This window comes from Gossypium hirsutum, chromosome D04 (assembly GCF_007990345.1).
Source record: "Gossypium hirsutum isolate 1008001.06 chromosome D04, Gossypium_hirsutum_v2.1, whole genome shotgun sequence".
NCBI lineage: Eukaryota > Viridiplantae > Streptophyta > Magnoliopsida > Malvales > Malvaceae > Gossypium > Gossypium hirsutum.
Genome location: NC_053440.1, coordinates 43757386 through 43780113, shown reverse-complemented (window position 1 = coordinate 43780113; position 22728 = coordinate 43757386). Strand labels below are relative to the sequence as shown.

At 30.7% G+C, this 22728-nt stretch overlaps 1 protein-coding gene across 1 annotated transcript; it reads right to left on the bottom strand.

The window, feature by feature from the left end:
• Positions 1-1110: 1110 nt before the first annotated feature.
• On the bottom strand, positions 1111-2793 carry LOC107898171 (protein MAINTENANCE OF MERISTEMS-like). The gene is made up of 4 exons (XM_041091422.1): positions 2784-2793; positions 1910-1971; positions 1597-1800; positions 1111-1494 (listed from the first exon to the last, which is right to left on the bottom strand). Exons 1-4 carry the CDS (start codon positions 2791-2793, stop codon positions 1111-1113), a joined length of 660 nt encoding a protein of 219 aa, XP_040947356.1.
• Between the last annotated feature and the right edge of the window lie 19935 nt (positions 2794-22728).

Below are 22728 nucleotides of genomic sequence, written 5' to 3'. Positions count from 1 at the left end.
ATTAATAACTCTTATTTTCTCATAAATTTTATTATTTGAACTCTAGCACAGGGATTTTGGAGGTGTTACATTAGTATTTTAAAAAGAAATTAAAAAAATATTATTAATATAATAATATTAAGCTTAGTTCAAATTAATTTTTATATAAAAATAAAATTATTCATAAAAAATTTTTCCTATAAAAATAAAAAAATATTTTTTGTAAAATAAGCACATCCTAAATTGGTGTCCAGTTAACTTATGACGCTAAATTTAAAATTTTAATTAAAATATGAATCAACATAAAATATGAATATAGGACATTGACGCTAAATTAAAATTTTAATTAAAATATTGATGCTGAAGATGTCAACAACGATGGAAACATTGACGCTTCTTCGGTCGGGGACCAGATGCAACGTATTTTGATACACAATAATCCTGGGCCACACATGTCGCTCATAGACCCCGACGCAGCGTATGTAGCTGAGTTCCCGGAGTACCCTGAAATAGTTCATCCTCACAGGCTGGCCGTAAATTCTGATCATGAGGAGTTATTCATAGGCCAGAGATTCAGCTGTAAAGAAGAGTGCGCATTTGCTATTAAACGGTACAGCATGAACATATCAGTGGATTATAAAGTCGCAGTGTCTACTCCAACAATATATATTGGGGAGTGTTGGAAAGCAATGGAAGGCTACAATTGGCGGGTACGAGCTGCATTCATTAAAAGTTCTCAAATGTGGGAGATACGAAAATTTGTTGGTCCTCATACATGCACATCAACACGTATGACAGAAGATCATGGAAAACTTGATTCGAAAACTATCTGTACGTGTATCATGCCAATGGTGAAGGACATGCCGACCATTAAAGTTTCGGTACTGATTGCCGAGATGTAAGCACGATTCCAATATCGAGTATCATATCGAAAGACATGGATAGCTAAACAGATGGCAATCGAGCAACTGTATGGGGATTACGATTCGTCATATAACGAGCTACAAGGATGGATAGCTGCTATGCGGGAGTACGTATCGGGGACTATGATTGAGTTGCAGACAAGGCCTTATTACGGCCCGGACGACCAGTTATATTTTATCACCTGTTCACTAGTGGATAAACATACGGTTAGTGACTAACCGATGCTAAAAATGGCATCCGATAAAGCGCCCAGGACTGCAGCAATGTGAGGCATCCACCCATGTCTACAATATCTGAGTTTGTCGCCCGATAAAGCTCCCGATATAACATTGCTAGAACGGCGGAGCCCCAGCTATACGAGCGGACATTCGACAAATCAGCTAATAGGGGCAAGTACATCATATGCACCCTGTTGTTGTTTGCATCGGACATCAGTACTCCCCCTAGGATATGCATGATGTATGCTCGAGCAGCGCACATCAGCTCGCCTTCAGTGGCATTCGCTGATAACTGTCCAAATTTGGCTTTCAGCCATGTAAATTTTAAGCTCGTAAAATTTGACTCTTCGTCCTCTGGCGAGTCTCCAAGTAGCTGATAACAAAGTGCAGCTGGATCGGTAAATAAAGATACTCCCGTTACGGCAGTCCCGTGGATTTGGAGCCCAAGCTACATCGCAACATCCTCCAAGGTCACCGTGCACTCCCCACACGGAAAATGAAAAGTTTGGGTCTCCGGGCGCCACCGCTCCACTAGCGCAGATAATAAATCATAGTGCAAGTCGAAGGTCCGGATCGATGCTGCTGACCCAAATCCGGCTTGCTCCAAGTATGACATCAATCGTGCATCCGGAGCTTTCTTTAAACCATTCACACGGCCCCTTATTACTTGGTACGGGTCCTGATAGTGTTAAATTACAGAAAAACTATTATGATAACATGATTTATTTCTATATATTACGTATATCCTTTTTAAATAGAACCTGTGATTAACAAATAATAAATCATACCGCGTTATTAGCCGCATCAGATATGTGTCTACCCTTTTGAATCAATGGAGCCATTGCCATGCCTGCAAGTTCAAAAAAAAGTTAGTAAAAAACTCTCATTTCGACCATTTATTTATACTATTTTCCTAAATTTTATTACTTTCAATAAAAATATATTATTTTCGTATTTTATTATTTTACATTATTTTATTACATTATGTTTGAAGTGTATTAATTATTTCTTTTTTCAAAAAAAAAATTAGTAAAAAACCCTTATTTCGGCCATTTGTTCGTATTTTTTCCCGAATTTTATTACTTTCAATAAAAAATATTATTTTTGTATTTTTAAAAATTATTTCTGAATTTTATTACTTTCAATATAAATTTTTAAAAATTTAGTGTAAAAAACCCCTTTATTCCTGCCCTTTACTCGTATAATTTTCCCGAATTTTATTACTTTTAATAAAAATATATTATTTTTGTATTTTATTATTTTACATTATTTCAATACATTTTGTTTGAAATATTTGTATTCATTATTTCTGAATTTTTAAAAAATTTAGTAAAAGACTCTTACTTCGGCCCTTTATTCTTATTTTTTTCTCCGCATTTTATTACTTTAAAAAATATCATAATTTCTAATTTTATAATTTTACATTATTTCAGTGCATTATGTTTGAAATTTATTAATTTAGTGTGTTTTTAAAATTAATTTAGTGTAAAAAAAACCCTTATTCCTGTCTTTTGCTTGTATTATTTTCTCGAATTTTATTACTTTCAATGAAAATATATTATTTTCGTATTTTATTATTTTATATTATTTCAGTACATTTTGTTTGAAATATTTGTATTCATTATTTCTGAATTTTTAAAAAATTTAGTAAAAGACTCTTACTTCGGCCCATTGTTCGTATTTTTTCTCCGCATTTTATTACTTTAAAAAATATCATAATTTCTAATTTTATAATTTTAAATTATTTCAGTGCATTATGTTTGAAATTTATTAATTTAGTGTGTTTTTAAAATTAATTTAGTGTAAAAAAAAACCTTATTCCTGCCCTTTGCTCGTATTATTTTCTCGAATTTTATTACTTTCAATAAAAATATATTATTTTCGTATTTTATTATTTTATATTATTTCAGTACATTTTTTTTGAAATATTTGTATTAATTATTTCTAAACTTTTAAAAAATTTAGTAAAACACTCTTACTTCAGCCATTTGTTCGTATTTTTTCTTCGCATTTTATTACTTTAAAAAATACCATAATTTTTAATTTTATTATTTTACATTATGTTTGAAATTTATTAATTTAGTGTGTTTTTTAAATATACCATTTTTTTCGGATTTTATTACTTTCGGTGAATATACAATTTCCGTTTTTTTTCTTTTCGTATTTTATGTTTTCTTAAACATATTTTTTTATCATTTTATTTTTAATGCTATTTTTCTAAAAAAAACTAAATACAACATCCTAAATAAATTTCATAAAAAAAATCCTAATCAACATACAATGTACATAATATGAATTTTTTCATGCTAAATAAATTTCATAATATATATATGCTAAATAAAATAATAAAGTACATACAATGTACATAACATAAATTTTTTTACACAAATATTACAAAAAAATTAAATTAATAAAACAAAAATTACCTTTTTTTCTTTCTTTTCTTTCCCTCTTCTTCTTCTTCTTTCTTTTTTTTTTCTTCTCCTTTCCTTTTCTTTCCTTCGTTTTCTTTCTTTTTTCTTCTCCTTTCCTTTTCTTTCCTTCTTTTTCTTTCTTCCCTCTCCTTTCCTTTTCTTTCTTTCTTTCTTCTCCTTTCCCTCTCATTCTCTTCCCCCCCCACCAGCCGAATGGGGACCATTATAGGGCCAGTGCCGCCTTTGCCAGTGGCACAACCGGTGCCGCCTCTGCCACCTCCTCCTCCAGTGTCCCGTCACATTAGTCGCAGCCTTTTTTTTCTGTTTTATTTTTTTGTATTATTTTGATAAATAATAAAAAATGTATAATATTTTGGTAATTTTATTTTTTATAATATTTTAATAAAAAACACTTTAAAAGTAGCTATCCTAGAAAGTGACGGTAAGTGGTTAGCTAAAAATCACAATGATCCAATCGTGAAGCAAATTATGCTGTTGCTACTCTATTTGGCGATAAGCTTGGCATTACTACTACTGTACTTGTGCTCTTTAATATGTATTGGTTCAAGACTTAGTTTTCTTGTTTTTTGCGCCCCAAAAAATATTATATAAAATTGCAATATTTTCAGCACATCAAAAATAACATCAACATGCCACAAATACGTTCTTTTTAAATTGAATTACTACGAAAATTATGCAAAATATATCATGAATGAAACATAACATGAACATAAAAGAAATTCCTCAAAGTTAAATCAATACAAAATCTGAAATATATTACGAGTCGATTTATCATTGAGGTTAAAAAGTGCTTTTAAAAAGTTTGATAATATTTATCATTTTTGTCAAAAAGTGATTTTAAAAACTAAATAATTCATCAATGAAAATTTTTACAATGCTTCTTTAAAGTCTATATTTATAGACATAAGAAGTATAATTAATATAAAACTCTACTTTTAATGGACATCAAATTTCTTATCCTAATGGACACCCACTTCCATAATAATAAAATGTTTATAAGACTCTCCCTTAAATGTCCATTGATAGATACCTTGTTAAAACCTTACAAAGATAAAAATTTCGAGGAAAAAAATTCTTAGAGAAGGAAAAAGAGTACACATATCTATAATACACATAACATATTGTCTCATTAAAAATCTTACTAAGAAAACTCATTGGAAAAAAACCTCGGTTAAGGGAAAAAGAGAACAACGTATATTTACTCCCCATCATGACAATATCACATAATATCTCATACTCTACATATTCAAATCTTGAATACTAACTTTTCAAATGATCACTTGAACGAGTTTGATAAACGTTTATATCATCATTGATAAACGTTTATATCATTATTCTTTTGAAAGTCATTAGTGGGGAAGAATTTTGGAGAAATATATTTTGATCTTTTATGGAGTTCCAACAATAATCATAACAAACTTTGATCAAGATCCTTCTATAAAAATACATATGTTCAAATCAATTCTATCCATATATTGAATATTTCTCAATACATTTTTTTAGCATTTTAATTCCTTTAAGGATTTTAATATAAACTTCACAATATAGTGATTCATATAAATTTTGTAACAACAAAAACTAGACACATGCCAAATATTTCATGAACCACGAGACTAATGAGATATTTAAAGATTTACTGAATCTACCACAAAAGAATGTTATATCTTCTCATAATCAATGTCAGGAATTTGCGAAAAACATCATTTTTTTATTTTGTTTTCACAAAATTACTCATTTATACCCCCACTGGATTTATACCTTTAGGCGTTTAGACTACTAGTCCAGAAACTTTACGAATTTAATTATACTTGAATTGCGCCTTTTCATTTTGGCAAACTATTTCATGTCATATTTCTTAACAAATTTATTTAAGATTCTCATTTTCTTTCATTATTTCAACAATACTATTGCATGCAAAATCGTTATCGACAACTTTTCTTCTTAGTTCCATATTCATTTCTTTTTAGTTCCATATTTTCTCGTATTTGATCTATCATAATTCGTTGTGGAAAATTAAGTCATTTTTTAACACTTAGCAAGCTTATTTTTTAGCAATTTATTATTCTTTTAGTTAATTTTTCGTTTTAGTACTTAGTTAATAAGATAAGAATTTTTAGTGTTGTATGGCCTTTTAGGCCAATCCGAGCCTAAGGGAAAACTAACATGTTGATTAAGTGTGCATGACACCAAGTCGAGCCAAGGAGTCAGTGGATTGCCCTTGATGTTGCCACACCCAGTTTGGATGTCGTAACACCAACTCCAGACCACTTAAGGAGCATTCTGCCTTCGATGTTGCGACAACGCTATGACGAGGCCATTTAATTTGCTATGGGTTTTTTCGTTTGTACAACTTCAATCAGTTATGATTAGTCAATTTTATTAGGTCTAAATGAGTCATCTAACATAACTCCTATAAATACTATTGCTTAGGACCTGATTAGGGGAGCTTTTCCTTAGTTTTTAATTTCTATTCATATATTATGGTTTGTTATTTGGGATTTTTCTATTTAAACTTTGTTAATTTTAATTTCCATTCTAGTTTTAGTTTATTACTTCAATTATTAGTGTTCTTTGCATCCAATCGCCAATCGCTCAACATCTGTTACGGGATTTTACGTTTCTACGCTCAAATGATATCTTTGGATCCAACTCTCTCTTATTTCTTTTACTCTTTCGAATATTTATTGTTAATATTTGAAATTAAATTAGAGATGTTTAAATTTAGATCCATGTGTAACTGAAACCCTAGGGAGATTAACGAGTGAATGTGAGATTAATTAGCAAATATTTTAGGGTTTATTTCGAAATTAGTTGGATTGGGTTGAGTGTAGTTAAACCTTAGGAGTGACGACCCTAGGAAGTTATCTAGGTAGATGAGTGAAACACCCCTTACTTGGTTCGATCGTTGAAGCCGAGTAATGAGATGCTACAAACAAATACCAAATAAATTCCATACAATTTATTCATATAATTCCAAAATAAATATTAAATAATCACATACAAGCATGTATAAATGCATTATTTAATCCATTTAAGGTAAATATTGAATATATGGAAGCTTAAAGACAATTTGGGAATGAACAGGGATCGATTTGAATTTAAAAAAATTGAGAAAAATCTAAAAACAAGGGACACACATTCATGTCTCGAAATTGTGTAGAAGAGTTAAGGCCGTGTGGATGGGTCAAATGGTCATGTGAGCAAATTGTGTAACAACCTGATGCAGTGTGAAATTGGGGTCACATGGTCGTGTGACGTAGCTCATCCAGTGTAACTCAAGAACATGGCCGTGTGACCAGACCGTGTAACTCTTTGAGACTGTGTGCAACAAAAATTACCAAAATTCACAGGCCACACAGCTGTGTCTCCAAACCGTGTAAGGCACATGGCCGTGTGTCAGGACGTGTGTACCGTAATTACCTTTCAAAACAAGATTTCTAACATGCATCACTTGCGCTACATGTCATCCGTATTAAACCACAATCAACCATTCCAAAAGCAATCAAAACAAACTAATTTCATCATTTATAATCACCATCCTAAATGCTTAACTAATATGCCACAATTGACACCTTAATCTGCAATTCAAAGCTAACCAGATAAATATGTATACAAATGCACCAATGTAGCACCCCTAACCCAAGTCCCTCGCTGAATTAAGGTTAAGAGGCATTAGTAATCAAACACAACTCAAAACAGACATTTAGTATAGTTTAATAAATTTTAATAGTTACATATAATAAGCTAGGTCAAATATTAAAAATGCAAAATTTTAAGCTTCTCCTATGACCATTTAAAACAAAATAAAAACATTACAATCCAGCTAAAGCATAAGAAAATAAGTCATTTTCGTATGGATATTAATTTCATATACAATATATCAAAGTACGACTTTCCAAAACATTTATCTAGCCTGTACATGCCGTCGTTAAAATTTAAACAGTTTAATACCAAGACAGTAGATAGAGTGATGAACTTTCTGATGATCCCCGAGGTTGAAGCTTGATCTTTAAGTCTATAAAACAGAAAGACATAAACAAATAAAGTAAGCTTTTATAGTTTAGTAAGTCTATAGCATAACAAAAATTATATAAATAATTATATAATTTCCTGGTACACTTAATGAATTCGCAAATACTATATATATTAACTTATTACATATAGCCAAATGCATACTTAATCATCAACTCTTAAAACCGAATGTATATTCATTATAAACATGAATAGCTAAATGTGTATATACATATATGCTTAACAAATATTAGCTCCAAATGTATATACCCTTTGAACATGAACCAAATGTATATTTACTATAAACATGAATAGCCAAATGCATATATACATTTCATATCTCTGTGTATATATATATATATGTATCAATTGTGTATATGTATTTATCACCTGCATATATCCAAATGCATATATGTACTTAACATGTATATATAAATAAACCTATACAAAAATACCTATTACATTTCATATCTGTGTATATATATATCAATCATAAACTTTTAACCTAACTCATATATAATGCATATAACCGAATGCATTCTTATTCAACATTTACTTATAAACAAATGTTTATACTCATATATATATCCCCAATAGCGTATAAGGATACTCATCAATTTAATATGCCAAATGCACATACACACACATATATATACTTTTCAACTACATATAACAAATGCATATATATTTATCAACCACCTATGCCGAATATATGCACACCCTCTTCAAACACTTAAATCTGATCATTCACATGATTTAAACAGATTCACCGGCACTTAGCCTGCTAGGCTTAAAACCTGATTCAGTACACCAGCAATTAGCCTGCTAGACGTAAAGTCAGAAATATTTCACCGGCATTAAGCCTGCTAGACGTAAAGTCAGAAATATTTCACCGGCATTAAGCCTGCTAGACGTAAAGTCTAAAATATTTCACTGGCATCAAGCCTGCTAGACGTAAAGTCTGAAATATTTCACCGGCGTCAAGCCTGCTAGACTTAAAGTCTGAATCATCTTACTTTCAAACTATATATGTCTATAAAATCCATGCATTAAAATTCAACTCAAAATTCATAACTTATATCTTTGAAACACATGGATATATAAATCCCAATCATCAAATCTAACTTTAATAATTCAATAATTCAACCGAAACATATTTATATATATAACCTCATACTTTAGATTGCACTACTAATATCATAATATTTAACTTATAATATACTATGTACCTTTAACATTTGAATTCCACATATACCAATATAATTTCATATGCCATTTCAATACAAGATCTTATACATGTACATATATACATATTCAAATCTAAAAAATATATATATTATTCTATACTTATATTCGAAATAAGAACTTATACCTGTATACTCATAAATATTCGAATTTAACATATATACATGTATAAATATAATTTCATACTTTCAATTCGATTTTTTTATACTTTTAAATTTAACTAAACAAAATACAATTGATATACATACACATATACTGATTTAATAAAATTAAATAGCTAACAGACTTACCTAGGACAGTGAAAAATTGAAACCGGACAATTAGTCGACGACTTTAGCTTTTCCCCGATCTAACTCCGATTTCTTTGGTTCTTGATCTAAACATATTCAAAACGAGCTAGTTTAAATATTATTATATTAAATTTAGTCTAAAAACACATAAATGGGCAAATTACCATTTTGCCCCTGACATTTACACTTTTTGCAATTTAGTCCCTATTGCATAAAACACGAAATACACAAGATTTGTCCACACTATACAAGGGCCGAATATCCCTAGTGCTCATAAAAGTCCACATATTTCATTTATTTCACATTTTAGTCCCTCAAAAAGTTTAATTTCACAATTTAGCCCTAATTACTCAATTTCACCAAAAATTCAAAGACAACATATTAATCTTTCACCCATCTTTCATATTTCATCATCAACTATCAAAAAGCTCAAACATTCATCAATGGAATATCTCAAAATCACCATCAAATTCTAAAATTAAAGCATGGGTCTTGTAGTACACAAAGCAACGATCTTAAAAACGTAAAAATTATCAAAAATCGAAATCCAACCATACCTTAATCTAGCTTTGGAAGTGCCGAACATTCAAAAAGCCATGGATGAGTTCTTCTCTTCCACATTCGAATTTCAAAGATGATAAAAAATCATCTTTTCTTAACTTATTTTAACTAATAGATATTATAATTACTAAATGATTAAATTAACTTTAAATAAATAAATTATAAAACATATTACATAAGGTTAAACTTGTCAAATCCCGCCAGCTATAAGCTCTCTTGGTCTTATTGCTTATTAACTCCTCATACTTTAAAAGACAACAACATTCAAGTACTTTTAAAATTTGACCCCTAAATTTTTATTTTACGCGATTAAGCCCTTTTTATCAAATTGAGCACTCAAACGATCAAATTTTCATATGAAATTTTCACACATAGTAATTCACATACTGTAAATACTAAAAATAATTTTAAAATATTTTTTTGACTTGGATTTGTGGTCCCAAAACTACTATGTTCGATTAGGGTCAAAATTGGGCTGTTACAACCAATATGCCTTTAAGACAGCTCAACAATTTCCATCATTCTAGCAGAACCAAAAGAGCATACAAATACCACTCTAATAGTCATTAAATGACATACCCACCATCATCTACTCAAACACAAATAACCCTTCAAATAATCTCAAAATTTTAAGCATTAACTTACCAAAACATCTCTTAACATAACCTATATATGCCATCCATAATTCCATATTCAAGCATCAATCAAAACACATTGCATATCATGATATCATCTCATCCATGAAAGCATTAGGCATATAATCCAAACAACCTAACAAGTTATCTATAACATGACTATTACCATCCTATTTTTACATATATATACATAGCCTTCAAAACACCAACAAAACACAAAATAACCAATATAAGAATAGAAACATCCCTAGGTACATGCCAAGATCAAAAGAACAATTCACCAACACTTGAGTTTGGGATAGCTGCTGGATGCTGAGTCGACGATCGAACAAATAAGTACTTAACCTGCACATGGGAAAGTAAAATTGTACACTAAGTATAACTCAGTGGTATTTCTATAATTCGAACATTTAAAAAGTAATAAAAATCATAGATCATTTTTAACACATAAATAGCATGTAAATGGTAATATGCAATTAACATGCCATTAATGCAATTTCACACATATTCTATGTTCAAACTAACATATATTGATAATATATTAACATGACAGTTCAATTCATATATCATTTGGTATCTCAAATTTCCAAATCCATAATGTCAAAGATAATTTCCATTAAGGTTCCAACTCATTTTTGAATTGAATAATCCATTCCACATTTTATTTCTATTTCATATCATTTTTTCCATTTCAATAACAAGTAGATTTCATATAGTTTCCTTCCAATCATATGGATTTTGAGGGCTTATTCAAGATCACCATTTCAATCATAAACTTTTCACATTATCTTTTAACTCCCTATTAACACGACTCGGACTTGGACAAATACACAAATCCAATCAACACTGTGATAGCCCGAAATAGGGCCTAATCGGAATAGTGGTTTCGTAACCACAAATCCGAAGTGAAATAGTTTAATTTTATAAATTTTTATTAGTTACTGATTGATTGAAATATTGTGTGAAAATATGGATAGGAAATTTTAATGCTTTAGTGCTTAATTGAATTTTTAGGACTAAATTGAGAAAAATGCAAAGTGTGTCTAATTAGTGATTAAATGACTTAATTGAATTATTGCATGAAATTGGAAGTGTTTATGTGGCAATTAGACCATAAATTAGTGTTATGGACACAAAAGGGTATTTCTAGAAAAATATCTAAGTAATGGGTCAAGGGCATTTTTGTCCAAATTGGGTAAAAGACAAAATAAAGAGAAAATAAGTGTCCATCTTCTTCAAAAAAATCAGAAGCTTGCTGCCGAAAGTTTCAGGTTACCATAGTTAAGGGTTTTGATTTTCCTAAGCTCAATTGTAAGTGATTTCTTGCCCCGTTTTTAATTATTTTCGTATTTTTATGCTTATTGAAGCTTGAATTTCATGTTTCTACTATTTAATTTAAATGAAATTAAAGTTTAAAAATTGACCCATTCATGATATAATTGTAAATTGATTAGTGATGTTAGATAATGAATGTTTGAAGTGTTAATTACAAGTTTTACTAGATGAATTTCAATGAAAAATGTTGAAAAAGGGCTAAATTGTGAAAGATGGTAAAGTGTGCATAAAGTTGTGATTTTGTGAAATTGAGGCCCGTTATGAGCATGAAATATGATTTAGTGAAGTTTGAAATTTAAGAATTTAGAGAATTTTATTTTTACGAGCTTAGGGACAAAAGTGAAATTTTTGAAAAGTTATGGGAAAAATGTAAATGTGTCAAAATGTTGTGTATGAATTGTATTTGAATGGAATATTGATAAAATGTATTAAATTGTGTTAATATAGATCAAGAAAGAAGAAATAGTGCAAGTGATCGGGGAAAAGAGAAAGTTATCGACTAAATTACAAAAATAGTCGTTTTGCATCCGAGGTAAGTTATATGTAAATAATAGTTATATTTGTATAAATTGTGAATTATATTTGATATGTGAATTAATATTGAATGTGGAAGGAAAGTTGTTCATGAATTATTCAAGTGATAAAGTGTTGAAAATAAAGTGTTAAGTGTAAATTCCCGGTTGAACTTAGGAATAGAATTGGATACAAGTGACATGTCACTAGAGACCAGTGTTACAGTGTTACAGTGAGTCCCGGGTGCTGGGTGATCTAGCATGTGTTGCAGACACCTGACAGCTTGTGTGAGCAGACCCGTGGACATTTCCAGTGTTATTGATCAGTGGTAGCTTCGGCTACATTTCAGTGGTAGCTTTGGCTACATCCAGTGGTAGCTTCGGCTACATATCAGTGGTAGCTTCGACTACATATCAGTGTGGCACTTATGTGCTAAATCTCTACGTATCCATGTATATTCCAAGTGTTCAACGGGATTAATAATGAATTAAAGTGAATATGAAATGTTAAGTGTGAAAATGTATATGCAAGTGAATTGGTAAGATTGTGTATGTGTAAGTGATTGAAATTGCTAAGAAATGTTTTGATTAGTTATATGTTAAAAGTGTTAATTATTAATTGAGTAATTATTGTTTACATGTAACTTACTAAGCTATTTATAGCTTACACATCTCTTTCTTTCCTTTGTTTTATAGTGATTTGAACTTGATCGAATAGTGGACCGTCGGAGCTCGTATCACACTATCATAACCATCTCGGTATTATGTGCTTTTCAAAATGTTTAAACTATGGCATGTATAGAGTCTTAATCATTTTGAGCATGTCCAAATGATATGGCTAATGTTAGCTATTGAAGTAGTTATTAAAGAATATGTTTTGGAGTTATGTATGTTTAAATGGTAACTAATTCAAAGAAGCAGTTTCTTTGACAGCAGCAGTGACGTGAATGTGAAAAATCACCATAAATAGTAGAAATGGAATTAGAGGGTGAATGATATATATAATTAAAGCTTATCAAGTATATTTTTACATGAAAGAAACGGTGTAGGCAAAGGAATTTTATATTTTGAGATATTTAAATTTTAGTGAGACAGGGTCAGAATGGTTTTTGAAGTCCCCTGTTCTAACTTTAGAAAATCATTATAAATTGTACAGAAATAATTATAGGTCATAATTTATATGTTTAGATTCCTTAGTGAGTCTATTTTCAAAATAAATTAATGGTAACCTTATATGAATTCTGTAAAATTAGATATTTGATTTTTAGCGCCAAGAGGTCAGATCTGTCGAGCTGTGAAATAGGGGATACTTTAATGAATAAACTGTACTAATGTGCTAATTCAAAAATTCTTAAAATTTTATGGTAAGTAGGAATATGAGTCTAGTTTCACATAAAATTTACGGATTTAAATTTTGAGTTTCGTAACTCAAGTTATAATTAAATTAGTGACAGTTGCGCAGGTGGACAGTGTTGTTATGAACAGTGAATTTAATTTTAAAAGCAAATTTTTATGCTCCGAATCGGTAAGTTAAATTGGATGACATCTCGTACTCGATTCCGGAGACGGTCTCGGGTAAGGGGTGTTACAAACACACCAATTTGGCATCCAGTGCCTTGTCGGATAAATTCGAAGCAAATAATTGCACCTAGCGCTATAAGTAAATTGACACCTAGTGTATCATCGATTAAACTGAAGCAAATTATCACCCAATGCCTCATCGATTCGTAGTCAAAGTAACCATGAACTCTTCCTATCCCATGACATACCAACTATATCCGACTCTACCCAACAATTAATAGGGTATTCAATTCATGTTTCAATATCATTCAATAACTCAATTCACATTAATTTTATCATGAACTCATTCATTCAAACATTTGTCATCATCAAATATCTCATTTTGTATTCAATTTCCATATTTATATAAAAATACACATGTTTTTCACATATAATCATTTTAGTCCCTACAATTATCAATCAATTCAAATAATTTCAATTAAACAAGGAACCTTACTTTACATTTTTACCATGCATAGCCAAATCAAAATGCAACAATTACAAGTTAGTTCGGATTATAGAAACACAAATTGTGAACTTCGAGCTATTCATCGACAATATTGTCTTTTCCTTTCTTTTTCGAGGAATTCAGGTTGATGTTAGCTTCGGATTAAAAAAACATAATAAATTTTCAATACATAGCCAATTTCACATTCAATTTCTAATTTATGCAACTTTTACATTGTAACATCCTACCCGATGAAGTCCTGACTTTTGAGTGTCGTTCATAAAAGTAAGACTTAAGGGTAAGTTTCAATTCCTCAACATTAGGACTTGATTAAGTGTAAGGACTTTCCAAATGCGCTAATGATGCTCTGGTCTGGCAGAATTTGAACGAAAAGAAAGGAACTCATGACGAACTCTGGTATGTACGACGTATAGGATATTCTGAAAGAACAAAGCTTATGGTTAACTCTGAAGAAAGGTAAGTATGACGAATCAAGGAGTACTAGTAAGAATGTATATATATGGCGCATAATTATAAAGAAGTATGATAGCTGAAGTAGTGTTCACCCAAAAGCCCATTGCGGCATATAAAGTGGGCGGACACCGAAAGGAAAATAGGTAAATAAGAATTTTGAGTCAGAAAACTACAAGTAGTGAAATGAGACGTATGGTCATGCAAAACGACCTTTAGAATGTAAGTTAGTGCTAGTGGCGTAGTACACCCTGTAGCCATTATGTTCATATATTAGTTAATTATGAGGAAAACTGGTTAGAAATTAACCGAAAGAGGACTAAAAATGTTAAAGGCTAAATGAGTTTTGAGTAAGTTCTTAGAGGTGACAGATTTTGATAAGGCCACTTAGTCTTGATGTGATGTGTACCAAGTCCCTATGGAGACTTGGGTTAAGTTAAAGAGACACTTTGGTAGAGTTAAGAAGAAGGTTATCTTATGCACCCTTTTTTCATCTAAAAATATTACGATATAGGGCTTAAGAAAATAGAAACATTACTCTGAGCTGAGGTTGGAATCCTAGACAATTCTAGTGATGTTCTTTACATCAAGGTATGTTTCGTGACTCTGTCTATCAAGGAAACACAAATCCGTAAGTATGATTGAAGAAACATGGCTTTCAGAAATGTTTGGATGTAAAATGATGATAACGGTTACCTGAATGGGTTCTAACAAAGTGTTTCTATTCTACACAATAGAGAAAGTTGTAGTATCCTGCTAAATGATGGATCCGATGGCTAAGCTACTTTTTGAGGTTATCAGGTGAGTCTTTAAGCCGACCCTTGCATGTATGATGTATGTTTAGAACTTCTTGCAAAATGTAGTAAAATTATGAAGTCTAAACTAAGAAGATTAAAGTATGAAGGATGAGCATAAGAGCATGTATTGTATGAAATCTAATGGTCCAAGTGAGAAACAGAAATTCTAATGATAAAAAATGTATTAATGTGTCTGAAAGTATGAAAGAAGTCTGATGTAAAATGCAAGTGTGTCTGGTAACCATGAATGTGGCTGTCATGAGCATGTTATTTACATGATGAGTCTGTGTCTGTCTCCGGAGTCGTTTAAAGAGGTCCATCAAGACTAAAAACTCGAATCTCTAAAAGGAAAAGTCCATGGCCTTGGCATTAAAGGACTATATCGTGTAAGATTGTAATTGGTGGGTTATGACATCATATGGGGAAAATTAATTAAGGTTAGTACCTAAGGTGGTTCTCTGTGTGTCCCAGGATGATGAGGGGCAAACCTTGCTAAATGTGAGTCTAGGAAAATCTCTATCACCTAAATCACTAGGAAAGGAAAAGCCTTTGTGGCGATCTTTGTTAAAGGAAAACCTTTGTGGTACAACTTTGAACAGGAAAACCTTTATGGTGAGTATTGAATGTAAAAGACAGCCTTTGTAGAAAACTCTAGATAGGAAAGCCATTATAGCGAGTACTAAATGTAAAAGAGAGCTTTTGTGGAAACATCTGTTTAAGAACGTCTTTGTAGCAAATCTCTGAAGGATATGCCTTTGTGCCGAACCATGTCAAAGGAAAGCCTCTGTGGCTACCTTCATAAAAGAAGCCTTCGTGGCTATATCTGAAGGAAATGCATTCATGGCGCAACCTAATGAATAGATGCCTTGTTGGAAACTCTGCAAAGAAAAGCCTTTGCAACGAATACAAAAGAAGCCCTTACGACTATTTAAAAGGAATGCCTTCACGGTAAAATTCTGAATGAATGGCGTGAAAGGAATTAAGAAAGAAGGGTATGAATGGTTCTCTGAAGGAAAGGTAAAGATAGAACTTTGAGATATAATAAGTGCAGGAGATAACCTATACGACAAGTAGAAAAGACTAAGTATCCAGTGAACTCTGAAAGAAAGGCACCGTATGTAAAAGAGTGGGCAAACTTCACATTGTGACAAGATATGAATAGTGAAGCTAGAGTGCACTAGAATAGGTGGTGAATTTGAGATATGTGTTATAGGCATGTCTAGATAGGGCCCAGAAGTAAGGAAGACTTGGGCTAACTCTGTGTGAAGTAATGGGCGTAGTTTACCTCGTCCGAAGGTAGTGGAAAAATCAGTAAGTAAGAAATAAGATTTTAAGTCTGTAAATAAGGTAAATGAAATGGTTAAGGACTATTTAAAGATAAGATTTAAGAAGGGACATAGAATGTGAAGAGATATTAAGCATAGTGCGCTCAAAGGAAAGAAACGACCATTTGAGTTTGTACCTCAGTTTTGAATCTTAATATGGTGAAGGCTTAATGAATATGAAAGGAAGATAAGTCACAAAGGACCTTAAGAGGAAGACAAAGGTCTAAAATAGATAAGAGTGATTACAGTTTGTTAAAGAAGAAACCCAAGGTGAAGTAACCGCCAGAAGGAATAATAAAAAGTCAAAGGACATATGAAGGACATGCGGAGCATCGATCATGATTGATATAATGAATCAAATATTTAAAGTTTAACTCACTAAGTTCTTCTGAACTTACGAAGGTTATTTCATGTTTTAGGTCCTAAAGAAGCATGTGCCAAGAGAGATAATGCCAGGGCTATGCCAAAGGAGTGGCAAAATGGGCTGTTGTGCATACAAAGGAAGTTAAGTGGCATGTTCAAGTTAGAGCATAAGTTGTATAAATGGTGTTCCAATGTGTTTACAGAGGGCCGAGAGATAAAATAGAGAATACTGAAAATTTATTATCATGAATTGTAAATGTAACCATACAATGTACACCCATAAGAAACTCTGTCATAGAATATATTTTACATAGACAAAATTTTAGAAGTAAAGTGTAAGTTCTATCTGTATAAGGTGTAACACCTGAGATTTGGATATGGTAGATTAGGTCGGTTTGACGGCGTTACATACATTTTATTCAATTTAGTCCCTAAAATTGGGATTAACATAACTTTCACATTTAAGCTCTAATTTTTATACCGTTTTTACTCTAGGCCTGATTCAACTTCCTATTTCACATTTCTACCACTAAATTCAAAATTTGTGCATTTTAGTCTCTATTGCACAAATTTAACAATTGACTTTACAATCTAGTCATTTATCAATTCTAAACTTAAAATTTATCAAAATAACACTTCAAACTTCAAATCTTCAACAATGGTAACATCCTAAATATTTAACAGTTCCAAAAATTATAACATGGGTCAGCTAGTTCAGAGTACCGGAATTCCGAAAACATAAAAATTACAAGAAAATGTCTAAATTGACTAACCAATTGAAGCTTGAAAAACTTAAACCCCTAATGTCGCATGTCCTTCTCCCTTTTATTTTTGTTTCAAAATAGCTTAGATGATAGGAGAATAATGTTTCTCTTTCAATCCAATATATCATCTTTAAGTTTCTTTTAATTTCATTTTTTTGTTTTTTTATAATCTTTGAACATTAATTTAACTAAAGTTTATAATATAAAATATATACTACTAAGTTTTAATCGGCTCATACATATATATTCATATATAATGGTTTATTTACTTTATAAGTCCTATGTATTAAATTATAATTGAAATTCCTTAATAATTCTTACTTTAATCACTTACGCGATTTAGTTTCTATACTCTAATTAAATACTATTTTGACAAAATTACCTATCCGAAATTCAATTCACTCCTAACAAAGCTCCATAAATATTTAATAAAAATATTTACGAGTCCGATTCACGAAAATGGGGTCCCGAAACCACACTTTCTGGCACCACTAACTTTTGGATCGTTATAATGAGGTCGAAAGAATAGTCTACCAAGCATCCCTCAACTTGTCCCAGTTTGAACTGTAAGGTCAAAAGATAAGTAGTTCATGTCGACTAGTTAATTTAGTTAGAGGCCAAAAGGTAATAACTAGGTTAATTACTAGCTAATTACTTAAAACCCTAAATTGATAGTTTATTATGAACACTGAAACAAGTTAGTCTTCTGTTTATTTATTCGAGTGATTTATGATTGTTTTTTTGTTATTTTCTTATTTTGCATGTTTTACTTCAAAATATTTTTATTTATGATTTGTCGTACTACGATTTCAACTAAGTACCATTTAAACTTGTTAGTGTAGAAGTTAATCATTATTTAATCTAGCCTCCCTTGGGTACAATCCTCAGAATGCTTCATATTTCATTGTAAAACTATATTACAACCTGACCCGTATACTTGCAGACACCACCTAATTCATATTTTTAATTGCAGTATTTTCCAGCTTTTACGTTTGCATGTCAGGCAGTGGTCAGTATTGACATAACTTTTTGAGATCTTTTTATTTTCACCAATTTCATATTTAATTTCAGATACTTGAATTTCTTCTGGAGTTCTAATAATTAGTTATGTTTTGGGTCTCTTCAAGAGCATGACCTCCACTTCTATGACCATCTAGATTTGTTATTTACTTTTACGAGAATTTTCATCTTTGGAACTAATCAATCTACCATGTTCGAGAACACAATACTTTTATTTATTCTAACTAATTGTCCTACTAGGGCCTCGATTCAAATAAAAATATTATCTGATATATAACACTTAGTTATTCTCATCAGAACTAAAATGCATTTGACAATTAATTCACAATAAAGTGAATTATCCTTTTAAACTTTTGGTTCAAATTACCTTCTACGAGGATCTATTCCAACTAATTATTTCATCCAACTATTATTTCTCTTCCCTAATATTGGAAAAACTTTCAAATCAAAATAGTAATAAACTAATATCATAATCAAATCTCCAAACCGTTTAAAACATCTAATAATACAAGGAGATTCATAATTAATAAATATTTTCAACATTCTTTGAATACCCATTTTGTTCATGATGGTGGAGCAACTTAAACATATATCTCACATTTTGAAATTCTAAAATGAGTTGTATTTAACTCATGAAAAAAAGCCAATTCTAATGAGGAGTATTTATATTAACTTATTAACATGATGGTACAAGTGTCAATTCATGTAAAATATCACATCCTTTTACTTATATATATAAAAAATTATTCTAAAAAATATGGTTTAGTTACTAACTGGAGGTAGTTAATTATTCATTCTGTTAAACCATTTTATACACATAAACATCAGGCTTTGTGATATTTACTCACATTGACAAGCTTGCATCCCATGATCATTGAAAGCCAGGGAAATAAACTCACCAACATTAGCATGTTTTGAAATTTCAAAACAAGGAAATAAACTCACCAACTAATTAATATATTAAGTAATTAATAAACTCACCAGCATTGACAAGCTCGCATCCCATCTCAAATGAGCATTTCATATTCTGAAAGTGTTTTCTTAAACAAACAATTAAACAATTAATCTTGCAAACAACAAGTTGCGATTTGATAACTCACAAGTGGTTATCTTATAAATGCATCTATTAAAATTATATCAAAATATCCATTTACTGGATAAATGAGCCTATGTTTCTTTTAGAAATGTAAGAGATCTAATATCAATTTTTTCTAGTGAGGTTCTAATTAGGGGTGAAGTTAGAAAATTTTTTTAGGGGGCCGAAATTAAATTGTAATTTTTACGATAGTAAAAATAAAATTTTTAAAGGATTAAACCAAAATTTTATCATTTTTAAGGGGCCAAAGTGCAATTTTACCTTTATTAATTTAAAATTTTAAAAATTAAAAAGCGTAAAAATAGAAAAATTTCCATTTTAGGGGGATCGAGGCCCCTGTCAACCCTCCTAGATTCACCCCTGGTTCTAATAAATCATCTTCTTTGAGAATAAGTAGCACTTGAGAAACCGAATGAAGAATATTTGGGTTCTTTAATAAATATCCATGTAAATGCTCATTTATCGCATCATTATTGATTGAGATGGTCGAATCGATCATGTCAACAAATTAATATATTTGGACTAGTAAACTTTATGTTTACTATGCATATGATTCAACAATATTAATGTAAACTTCTGGTTTACCATTACATGTGATTTAGCCATACTAATATATGTATGGTACGAACTAAGGGAAAGAATAGTAGTTTTCTAATACCAAATTCTTACCAAAATCTAATAGATTTAATATATAGAAAATAATCTTCTCCCCGTCCACAATCTCAATATGATATTCATCATAACAAATGTATTTTTAAATATAATAATTTCTTTAAGACTAACTAAGACATAATGATAACAATGTATTAGCTCTTATTGAGCCTTGAATTAATTTTGACTATGAAATATTAACATAATTCATTATCACATTGAACATATGGTAACAATATATAGGCTCTTTTGGAGCCTTAAATTGATTTTGTACCATCAAAGATTGGTTTATTTTTTTACCAAACAAGAAAATACTTTTTATCCCTAAAGATAGAATGCACTGCTATATTGTCCACGGGACATATGTTTCCTTCCTTTTAAGGAACACTAATTGAATACTATAATTTTCAAGTGTACGACAAGTACATAACCAATGATTTTTCATGTATAAATTACATATTTTCTTTGAAGGATTATATTGAGAAATCTTGTTATCTTATTTATCTCTATGTTTTCACTTCTAGTGGTTCCACAATCTTAGGGGATATGACCATAAGATTGCATACAAATATTAAAATCAAATTATAGACTTAAAGTTTAGTAATGAGTATCAATAACAATTAGTTATAGCAACAAATTCCTCAATATGGATTATAGAAATATTAAAACTTAACATGCTAGCATTTAAAATGACCAGCATCACAAAGGCAACGTTAATATCCCTTTAATATTTAGATTCATCACGATTATTAATCTAGTATACCAAATTTGATTGAACATCATTCTTATTATTCATTTCCACATGACTTCCCTTTTGTTTGAAACAGTTTAACTAAATTTTTAGGTGTACGAGATGTCTTTCTTTCGTTTGATAGAGTTTAACTAAATGTTTAGGCGTATGATAGGTACACATCCAAGACCATTCATACCACACGAATAGCATAAGTTATCTCTACTCCTTGAAGGGTTCTCTTGAGATTCTTGTTGTTCTCTTACTTATCTTTACTTTCTCACTTTTTGTGGTGAAAAGAATTGTTGTGGCAACCTCTTTGGCGATTATTATAATTACACCTACCACGTCCATGTCCATGATTACATCTTTCGAATTTATTATGCATTCATTCAATTCAGAGAATGAAATAGATCTAGTGAGATGGACTTCATGATTTTTATTAAAAGCTCGTTATTTTGTTCAATCACAAGTAAACATGATATTAACTTAGAATATTTCTTAAACTTTTTTTCTCATGGTACTACTATTGTAAGAGCACATTTTAAGCATGAAAACTTGTGAAAGTTCTCTAGCAAGTTCTCATTAGTAATATTCCCTCCACATAATTTTAATTGAGAACTTGTTCTAAATACTATTGAGTTTTACTCACTTCAGATGCATCAAACCATAACGAGCTTTAGATATAATTATCATATTTTAATGGTCATATATTTCTTTATCCAATCATAATTATAAATTATAATTAAACCACAACTATATATAAATTCTCAATGTTTTATAGACAAGCACCTACTTCAGATCACAATATATATAATTTCTCAATTCTTTAGCGAAAAGCAACTACTTCAAACTATTTCAACTTGGTCTGGTCGCCAGACTCAAGTTTTAGGATGCTACAACAGTTAACAGAATCAAACACACATTTATCATAATAAAATTTGAAAAATCCATAAACACGAGTTATAATTCAAGTTTAATATAAATTACAAACAATTACGAGTTTTAATCGAGCATACAAAAGCTTTTAAATTGACTCGAGTACAAATTAGGACAAAATTACAAACCTTTGAATAACTAAGGGAAAAATCATAAACATGGTGACATGGTCACACGGTCGTGTGGCCAGGCCGTGTGACAGGTTGAGGCCATGTCGTGCTGAATCACATGGTCATGTACCTAAATCGTGTCATAGACTGAAGCTCACAACCGTGTAAGGTCATGTCGTGCTGGTGACATGGGCGTATGACACAACCGTGTGAGGCACACGGGCTGGCCATATGGCTGTGTGACCCTTGTTTTGAAATTTTTGTATGTTTTTCCTAAACTTTCTAATTTATTTTAGATTAGTCTCAAAT